Source organism: Nicotiana sylvestris, chromosome 3 (assembly GCF_000393655.2).
Source record: "Nicotiana sylvestris chromosome 3, ASM39365v2, whole genome shotgun sequence".
In the NCBI taxonomy this organism is placed as follows: domain Eukaryota; kingdom Viridiplantae; phylum Streptophyta; class Magnoliopsida; order Solanales; family Solanaceae; genus Nicotiana; species Nicotiana sylvestris.
In genome coordinates this window covers 172638559-172649382 of record NC_091059.1, presented here as the reverse complement: position 1 = coordinate 172649382, position 10824 = coordinate 172638559, and the positions used below count along the sequence as shown (strand labels likewise).

Genomic DNA, 10824 nt, shown 5'->3' with positions numbered 1-10824 from the left:
AACTAATAAAATTTTATTTGTCTGAAACAGGGGCAAGAAAATTTGTCAATCCACAGGGACCCTCCCACGAAGAAGGCATGGTTCAGGGGCAAGAGATTCTGTTCAGAATCCTCCAAGAAGAGAGCATGGCTTAGGTAAGTTCATTCTCGGCTTTTCAGGACCATCCTGGATAATGGGATTTAGGTTTTAAGTTTTCAGGACCCTCCTGGATAATGGGATTTAGTTTTAAGTTTTTAGGACCCTCCTAGATAATGAGATTTAATTTCTAGTTTTCAGGACCCTCCTAGATAATGGGATTTAGTTTTCAAGTTTTCAGAACCCTTCTGGATAATGGGATTTAGTTTTCAAGTTTTTAGGACCCTCCTATATAATGGGATTTAGGTTTTTAAGTTTTCAGGACCCTCCTTGATAATGGGATTTAGTTTTAAGTCTTCAGGACCCTCCTGGATAATGGGATTCAGTTTTAAGTCTTCAGGACCCTCCTGGATAATGGGATTTAGTTTAAAATTTTCAGGGCCCTCCTGGATAATGAGATTTGATTTTAAAAGTTCTCAAGACCCTCATGGATAATGGGACCTAGTTAAATTTCAAGATCTTCATAGATAACAAGATTTAGCGTAAGTTCTACCTTAGGAAATATAATTTAGCTTTAAAGTTGTCACTCTTAAGATGAGATTTAATTTGAAGTTTTCAGGGCCATCCTGGATAATGGGATTCAGTTTTTAAATTCTTAGAGCTCTTTTAGGTAACATGATTCGATTAACACTCACAGATGTGCCCAGATACCAAACTGGGAAAGAAAATTTCTTTTGTTTCGTTTTTTTTTTGTAATGGCAGGCGCCCACCTAGATAATAAGGGAAATAAAGTTCAAGTTTTGGCAATCAGGCACCCACCTGGAGAACAAGGGAATACAATTCAAGTTTTGTCAATCAGGCACCCACCTGGAGAATAAGGAAATACAGTTAAAGTTTTGGCAATCAAGCACCCACCTGGAGAACAAGGGAATACAGTTCAAGTTTTTGGCAATCAGGCGCCCTCCCGGAGAACAAGGGAATACAGTTCAAGTTTTGGAAATCAGGCGCCCACCTGGATAATAAGGGAAATACAATTCAAGTTTTGGCAATCAGGCTCCCACCTGGAGAACAAGGGAATACAGTTCAAGTTTTGGCAATCAGGCGCCCACCTGGAGAACAAGGGAATACAGTTCAAGTTTTGGCAATCAAGCACCCACCTAGAGAACAAGGGAATACAGTTCAAGTTTTTGGCAATCAGGCACCCACCTGGAGAACAATGGAATACAATTCAAGTTTAGGCAATCAGACACCCACCTAGAGAACAAGGGAATATAGTTAAAGTTTTGGAAATCAGGCACCCACCTGGAGAACAAGGAAATACAGTTCAAGTTTTTGGCAATCAAGCGCCCACCTGGAGAACAAAGGAATACAGTTCAAGTTTTGGCATTCAGGCGCCCGCCTGGAGAACAAGGGAATACAGTTTAAGTTTTGGCATTTAGGCGCCCACCTGGAGAACAAGGGAATACAGTTTAAGTTTTAGTATTCAGGCGCCCACCTGGAGAACAAGGAAATATAGTTCAAATTTTTGGCAATCAGGTACCCACCTGGAGAACAAGGGAATACAGTTAAAAATTTTGGCAATCAGGCACCCACCTGGAGAATAAGGAAATACAGTTACAGTTTTGGTAATCAAGCACCCACCTGGAGAACAAGGGAATACAGTTCAAGTTTTTGGCAATCAGGCGCCCACCTGGAGAACAAGGGAAATAGTTCAAGTTTTGGCAATCAGGTGCCCACCTGGATAATAGGGGAAATACAATTCAAGTTTTGGCAATCAGGCGCCCACCTGGAGAACAAGGGAATACAGTTCAAGTTTTGGCAATCAGGCGCCCACCTGGAGAACAAGGGAAGTCATTTCAGAATTCAATTCAAGTTAGAAGTAGCCGAAGTTCGCGGCAAGAATGCGAGTCAACAGTCCGAGATGATCAACAGAAGTTAGTCACAATCCAGAATATAAGAAAAGAAAAGAAATGCAAGAAGTGAATCCAAATGTAGAAGTAGATGAAAGATGTGAGCTGCTCAAGACATGGCTGAAGTCACAAGCATGGTGTGTCCGGTTTTGATCCGAAAAGCTTGAGAAGAATGAACTAGCACATACAACTAGCAAGCGTCAAGGTTCAAATCTAAAGTCTGCATGAAGAACCATTCAAGACTCAAGATCAAGTTTCAGAAGACTTATAGATAGGAATCTTGTAACTCATAGTTGATAGTCTTAGTTAATTTTTTTCATTTTTGATTTTGATGTAATAATAGGACCGCGAACCGGAACCTTGACAGAACGTCACCTCGACCGGCTCTCCACCTCAGTATACTTCATCGTCGCATTCACTTCTGAACTACACATGACCTGATTCCTTTATAGCCAAGGATATGTAGGTAGCTCAGATATCAGGGCTCGGTCACATTCTCTTTCTTTCGCTTAGTTTTTGGTCTTTCTAAATAAGGGTCGAGTCAAAAAAAATCTGTCTTGTCATTCTCTGTGTGAAAATTCTTCGTATTTCCAGTCAAAGAGGGGCAACTGTAGATATGTAATTTTTTACCTTCCCCAAGATTTTACATATTTTAGTATTTAAATATTTAGTTTAGGTCTAGTATCGTTATTTTAATTAGTTTTGACTCTTTTACTTTATTTTAAGAATAAAAATTAAAAATTAAAACAAAATAGTTCCATATTTCTCTATTTAATTCACGCATTAGGTATTTTAGAAGGATATATTACTTTGAACCTATTTTACTTTAATATAATTTTTGAAAATACCAAAAATAGTTTCATATTTTATATATAATTTAGTTTAATTAATTAGATTAATTTTTGCATTATGTAATATATTTATCTTATATTAAAAGGAATTTAACTAAGATTTGGTCATTTGTTTTTAGTCCAATGTCAAGGACCAAATTTTTAAGCCCAACAAGACCTAACCCATTACCCCTTCTTCTTTAACCCTTCCCTAACCCTTTCTTCTTCAGCTAGACAACAACAAACCCTAGAGAGACCAAGACAACAACCACCCTCCCAACCGGACGAACACCCCAAAAAACACACACAGCCGCCTCTAACGCCCTTACTGCCTCCCGCCAGCTTCTCTCCACGCTGACGAACCCCATCTCCCTCGATTTTAAAGAACCAGCGAAAAACGCACAGCAAACAAAAGAAGACGGAGGAACGGAGAAACCCAAGAATGAGTTCCAAAAACGCAGCCATGAATCTCCATCTTGTTTTACCATTTTTCTTCCATATATAAAATTATAGCATTATGTGCCTCTGAAAAATAATTTCAAAGTCAGATTCGAAAATCATGATTCATACGGATCTGAAATTTAGTGAAAGTAAGCAAGTTTAATTTGGTTTCACTCTTTGAACCTCTGTTTCGAGGCTTCTTAATTCGTGGTTTGTTCGAGGGTTCCGGTCAACGAGCTTGGTCGGAGTTCGAGGTTGCCGACGAGGATTTTCGGTCAAGCTCTGGTCTCGATTCACGTTCTGGCACTGCCAATGTAATCAGAAAAGCTATCATTTTGAGGTTATCTCTTACTTTGATTCTGAATTTTTATATGTGTGTCTTGTGCCCAATCTTTGGTGATTATGAATGTTGAATAATTGTTTTGCTCATGGTGTGTTTAGAATCTTTTTAGTTTGATTTATTCAAGTTGGTCAGCCTACATGCGAGACATTATTTGGAAATAGAAGTGAATTTGTCTAGTTTTCTTTAGAATAATGAATTCACATAGTCTGTTTGGTTAACAATTTTAAACTCATCGAGATTATAAAATAGACTACGATAGTGATTAGAATTAATGGTATTCGAGTTTGCCGTTTAAATTTTTTGGATTACTGTTTTACCATGCCAAATTGTTAAGTTGAGTTGTAACTTAAATTAATTTTGTTATTCGATACTTTTGTTAGGAACATGTTTAGGCCGATCACATTTGGGTAGGCAAATTCTAGGATTTGGTTTTATTTAATTTTGAGGCGAGAGGTCGTTCCCTTAGTTAAATTTATCCGGGGAATGCCCCGAAGGATTTGTATATATATTATTCCGAGGAATGCCCCGTCGTACATGTAAATGGAGGCCAAAAGTAGAAACTTGTAGTATTTTTATTTTATTTTTATTTTTCTTTTTTATTTAGGTGGGGACGACCTCGGGCCTCTTGTGTATGTATTTTCCTTTTTCTGTGGTTTCTTCCTCAATTGAATATTTTAAAAGCCGGCTAGATCAAGTATGCAACCGTACTAGTTACGGGACTTGGGGAGTGCCTAACACCTTCTCTCCGAGTCAAATGAACCCCCTTACCCGAATATCTGGTGCAGACTTAGTTTTGGAGTCCCAAGTGTTTTAAAAGGAAAAAATTAATTTTTAGAAAAACAGTGACTTGACACACCGAAATCAAATGTCAGGTGATGATTCTAGAAAAATCCTTTTTAACACAATCATTTTGTCACTTTTCAAATTGAAAACCCTTTTGAGCTTTTTTTTTATTATTTAAAGAGGTTTTAGTGAAGTTAGTAAAAAAGGGGTGTGACAGAAACGATTTAATACTATACTATTTTTGAATAGCGAGTCTAAGTTTTATATATCGGTTTTGCGCTCGTCAAATCAACCGAACCCAATATAAATCAACAAAAAAAGTGAAGAAATAGCAACGAGAAGATAAAAAAATTAACAAACCCAAAGCTAAATTTGAGTGGGGCCGGAGTTAAGAAGGGAGAAGATGACAAAAATGGCAGGTTTGGGTTCGTTGAGGTCTCGTGGATGGGCAGAGCAAGAGACCAAAAAAATGGGTCGGGCCAAAGCCTGAAAACACGGCACCAGCCGAAATCCAAAATTTCATTCCACCCAGCCCTTTCTTGTAGCTACACGAATCATACCCGTAAGCCCAACAGCTCATCAGTTGAGCCACTCATCCCATCTTTAGTGGACCATCCGTCTTTTGGATCCCAAGAAAATTAACGAATATCCGAATAACCTCCTTACCCCACACCTTTGCTTTACTTCTCCGATTTGAATTTGGAGTAACAAGTCCTCACACCCTATATATACAGCTCATTCCTTAGCCTTATGGTTCTTGAAGGTGCCCGCAATCTCAAAGCATCTTCTCTTTCTCTAGAAGCTCCTCCGCTTTTTTCTCTCTCCTTTTCAGTTCAAAAAATACTTTTCAATTCCTTACCTCGTATAACTGAATCCAAAGCATGAACTCTATGAAGTCGACGCACGCAATCAAATTTCTGTATAGTTACGGCGGAAGAATCCTCCCCCGTCCCTCCGACGGCAAGCTCCGTTACGTCGGTGGTTTTACCAGAGTTCTCTCCGTCGATCGCTCTATTTCCTTTGCAGGTCCGTTAGTACATTTTTTTTTTGTCTTTTTTTTTTTAAAATTAGAGTTATTGCTGTGCTTTTTGCGGAAAAGTAGGAGCTGATGAAAATTAATTTGTGCAGAGTTGATGGTAAAGTTTGGAGAACTGTGTGGATCGTCAATGAATTTGAAGTGTAAGTTGCCGAGCGAGGATTTGGATGTTTTGGTAAGCATTACATGTGATGAGGACCTGATGAATGTGATTCAAGAGTACGAGCGAGTTTCGGCGTTGACGAATCAGGAGATGAAGATTAGAGCTGTTCTATTTCCACTCAACTCGGCGAAAAAAGTCTCTCCTCCTTCATCGCCTATGTCGTGCTTTGACTTTCCAGCATCGAAATTGAAACAGGAAAAGGTCAGCCGCTTCTATTCGCCTCCGTCGTATGCGGCGGCAGCAGCAGCAGCTAGGTATTACTCTCCAGCTTTGGGATATCCAGTCGGCGGAAGGAAAGACGGCGGGAAGTTTTACTACACTTGCTGTGAACGTGGAAGCCCTAGGCATCGTTACTTTGTTGCTCATAGAAACCATAGCCAATAGAAATTAAGATAATAATAAATAAGAGACAGAAATTGAGGTTTTTCAGGACATATATGAGTTGAGCACATAGACAGAGTGAAGCTCCTCCACCCCAAAAAAAAAAATCCAAAAAAAAAGAAGAAGACATATATCATATGAAGATGGAATATATAGTTATATACAATGGCAAATGCCTACTGAATGTTGGGTTCATGAATTGGATTGTACATTATTTGAGACTGCAGTTCAATTCAATTGTGAGGTTAGCTTGAGAGATTTGAGATATTCTGAGTTTGCCCCTTTTTGGACTTGTCCACACGGCCGTTACGGTTCCGTTCTCCGTCGAGCTTTGGCAAATGTCGTGTTGCTTTAGGAGTTCCTTTTTAAAAATAATAAAATTCTTTTGTGGGCCCCCCCCCCATCTTCGTTTAGGCATCGGTTGGGACCTCAATTGATTCCGTGGGGCCCAGAGAACTGGTCCGTTCTTTTGTGGACACTTGTAGATAATCTGCAGTTTGGCACACGTTTAGAGGATTCACACGCTTTAGGATTCTGTAACCTTGATGCCATTTGGTTTTTTGGTTGCGGGGGTCAATGTATGTGTGGCGTCAGCCGTTTTAATTACTCTTTCCCATTGGTCTCTTTCTTAATTTGTGGGTTTAATTCGTTTCTTATTAACGCTTTTCCTTTTGAGGTATTTCAGGATTGGAAACATTCTGAGCTGGCATAGCAAGAGAGGAGCAGCTTGCGTGATTAATTCGTCGAGGAAATGATGATTCAAACAAATGGATCATAATTAATAAAACCTCAATTCCTAATTAAGAGGAAAGTAAGGAAAAACAACCAGTGCTTTAGAGGCAGAAATCGAGGGGATATAAGCCGTCGAACTTTATATAACTATTTAATTGATGAAATATAGTAGTAATTAAACTGAGGAAGCTTAATAATATTAGAATTTGTAAAATTGCGTTAAAATTGTTTAAGATGGTAAAATTGAGGTAAGTGATTACTTAGACGTAAAAATGTTCACATAGTCGTTAATGTTAGCATGTGATGTATAATTATAATAAAGTACCAGGGGTTTAAAACTAAAACGAAAGTGATCTAGGTGGTGAGTGGTTGGGCGGCTCAAGGTGTGAGTGGTACATGGATTATTCTAAGGCATAAAGTAGGGGTGTGCATAGGTCGGATTGGTTCGGGTTTTGTAGTTGCCAAATCAAATCGCTTATGTCGGGTTATTAACTCTAAAGACCAAACCAAACCAATATAAATTTGAGTTTTTCAATCTCGGTTTTTCTTAAGTTATTCGGATTTTTTTTCCCCGGTAAAATCTTTGTGCACAAAACATATAACTTATGCTCAAAATATTTCTTTAATCCTAGTAAGATATAACTATATAAGGTATTTTTTTAAGAAAATAATACAAAATATGAGATGTGTCATGGCATTATCCTAAAATATTCAACAACAAAAACAATGAAATTATGTAATATAAATATTGTTAATTAAAAGCCATAATAAAAATAAACATAATCTAAAAGTACTAAGTCATGCTAAAATAAGTAGACTAATAATGGAGTATCAATCACATGACTAAACGCTAAATAAAAAATAAATAGGTTATGCATTTTTATCTAAATCATTGCAAAACAAAAAATGGATATTCAATACAGTGTCGTTCCTAGTATTGAATTGAATATCTTTTGTTAGCATTATTATTAATTTGATTTTGGTTTGGACTTTTGTTAGCACTATTTAATTTAGCAATATTAATGGCTATAAAATTTATTGGAACATTCAAAAAGTACAACCTTAAAATAATAATACCTTAAAAGATAAAATTATAAAAAATATTTAAAAATTACATCACAATAAGTATATTTATATATTAAATATATCTAAAAAAATTATATATGTAATGTCGTGTTGGTTGGTTTCGGTTTGACTTTCTTTAGTTAAAACCAAACCAAATCAATTATGGTCGGGGTTTTTTCCCAACACCAAACCAAATCAAACCAAATCATAATCTGGTTTTTTTTCTCAGTTTGATTCGGATTATCGGGTTGGTGCAGTTTGTAGGGTTCCTTTGTCCACCCCTAGCATAAAGTGTTAAAATTGAACTAAGCGCGTACAAAGCGAACGTTAAAGAACTAGAAAGGGTCATTCAGTCTGAACTGTGAAGATCCTGTATGCTTTGATTCTTCTATTGTGAATAAGTTCGTATTTATTTAATATTAAAGTACAACATTAATCATGATTAAATAATAAAGAAATAAAAATATTTTATTACTTAATTTTGATAATTAAGAAAAGTTTGTGTTTGTGCAAGCACATATCATATACTAATCATTTTGTATTGATGGTACGGATAAGTTTTTATCGAGTATGGAATGAATGAGTTGGGTTAAGGGACTAAGTTACGTTAAGGTAATAAAAGGGTTCTGTGCAAAATTTTGCTTAGGTTAAGATGAATTACTAAATTTAAATGGTCGTAACTTTATTACTCCAACTGATCAAATTTATTTTTAAGTAATTATTCGTTTAACAATTTCCTCTAATATTGTTATATCCAACCAAGCATGCATATTCTTTTCGTAAGTTATGGCAAGTTAGTTCTTTCATAGTTTGATGGGACAATTGGGTAATGCGTGTAGTTTAAATTACAAACTTTTAGATCGAGTTAACTCAATATGTGTCTTTTGACTCGCAAATGATATTTATGCAGCATAATGTGCTCAAATTTAAGCAGCTAGCCTAGCTTAAGCGGATTGCTTTACATTGCATGTGAGGATGGGGGCAATATAGCGAAACTAGAAGAGAACTTATACAAGTCCAAATGTAGAGGAATATTACTTGATTTGACCTGGAGCAACTTGGCGAGCTAATAATTTCAAGGAAAAATAATGTTTTTTTAGAATGGCTTGGTTGAAGAGGTTGAACAGACTTTTTAAGACTTGTTCTACTTTAATATTGTCAACAGCTGGAATATTAAGACAGAATATTAGGGTGGTGTCATTCATGTTTCAGTGATTTGGCCCTAGTCGTCTTTGAAAGGCTGTATGTATTGGCACTTGTTGAAACATGAAAGTCGTTTACCTAGGAATGGACTCACAATAAACCAAGTTTTTTTTTTAATTATCAAAAATATTTTTATTGTTGTTATTGTTGTTGTTAAAAGTATTTTTTTTCAAAATTTAAGGTGTTTGATCAAACTTTTAGAAGGAAAAAACTACCATTGAGTAGAAGCAAAAGCCATTTTTGAGAAGTAAAAAAAATACTAGCTTCTTTCCAAAATCACTTATGAGAAAAATACAGTTACAAGCACTTTTTAGAAGTTTGGCCAAAGATTAATTGTTTCTCAAAAGTATTTTTCAAATTAATTAGTCAAACACAAATTGCTACTCATCAAAAGTATTTTTTTGAAAATCACTTTTGAGAAAAATACTTTTCAAAATAAGCTGATTTAGAAGTTTGGTCAAACAGACTATCAACTGACAGTAGTTATAGGAAGTTTGTTGAAGTTGTGGAAGGGAAAATATAAATAGGAGTATATCTCTTGGATAATATATGTTAGCAGATGAAATGATACACGAATCAATAGACACAATAGCCGGTGAGGTTTCTTATAACGACCCGGCCAGTCGTCTTGAGTATTGTAGTCCCATTTTCCAATTTATCGCTTTTTCTATGTTTAATTATAGTTATGTGACTTGTCGGGGTGGTTGGTTTGATTCCGGGGATATTTCGGAGTGAAAAGGGACACTTAGTCCCAAAGTTGAAGGCTTAAGTTGAAAGAGTTGACCGTAATTTGATTTTTGTATAGACGACTCCGAAATGGAGTTTTGATGATTCTGATAGCTTCATATGGTGATTTTGGACTTAAACGTATGTCCGATGTTAATTTGGAGGTCCGTAGGTCATTTTGACTTGAATTGGCAAAAGTTGGAAAGTTGAAAGCTTAGAAGGTTGAGGAGTTTGATCGAGAATTGACTTTATTGATATCGGGCTCTGAAGTTGGTTCCGGGAGTTGGAATAGGTCCGTTGTGTCATTTATGACTTGTGTGAAAAATTTGAGGTCAATTGGAGCTGGCATTAATATTAGAAGCTAGAAGTTCATAAGTTCATTAGATTTGGATTGGGGTACGATTCGTGATTTTGGTGTTGTTTGAAGTGATTTAAGGCTTCGACTAAGTTCGTATCGTATTTTAGGACCTTTTGGTATACTTGGATAGCATCCAGGGGGCCTCGGGTGTATTTCAGATCAAGTTCGGACTCACTTTAGACTTTGTTGGATTGCTGGTGTTTGTGCTTCTGGTTTCCTTCTTCGCGATCGCGAAAAGAGGGACGCGATCGTGGAGGGTAAGGTCTGGTAGATGGGAATTTGTTCTATGCAATCGCGTTGTTAAGGCTGAGATCGCGAAGCCTTGAGGGAGTTTTAATACGCGATCGCGTGGGAGGAGACGCATTCGCGAAGAAGGAATAAGAGGTCTGGGATTTCCATGCCCTGTTTAGCACGATCGCGTAAGGCTGTCCGCGTCGCGTAGGTCAGAGAAATTAGTCATCGCATTCACGACCTAGAGTGTGCGTTCGCATAGAAGGTTTTTGGCTACTGAAGGTTTTGTTCTTCGCGATCGCGTGGGAAATTCCACGATCACATAGTGTAATCACTGGGCAGCATATATTTAATTACAAATCGAAGGTTAGAGTACCGTTTTCATATTTTGAGTTGTAGAGATCGATTTTGGACGATCTTTGGGGGGGGGGGAGGAATTATCACATTTTAAATTGGGGCAAGTGTTTTTGACTTGGATTTATTAATATTTCATAATTCCATCTTCGTTTTTAGCATTTAAATAATGAAGTAAAGTGAAGAAATGAGA

General features: G+C 36.9%; 1 protein-coding gene across 1 annotated transcript; it reads left to right on the top strand.

Annotated features, from left to right (window-relative positions):
- Positions 1–5129: 5129 nt before the first annotated feature.
- On the top strand, positions 5130–6578 carry LOC104240682 (RAF-like serine/threonine-protein kinase PRAF). The gene is made up of 2 exons (XM_009795555.2): positions 5130–5408; positions 5511–6578. The coding sequence occupies exons 1-2, from the start codon at positions 5264–5266 to the stop codon at positions 5963–5965; spliced, it is 600 nt and encodes a 199-aa protein (XP_009793857.1). The 5' UTR covers positions 5130–5263; the 3' UTR covers positions 5966–6578.
- Positions 6579–10824: the final 4246 nt, after the last annotated feature.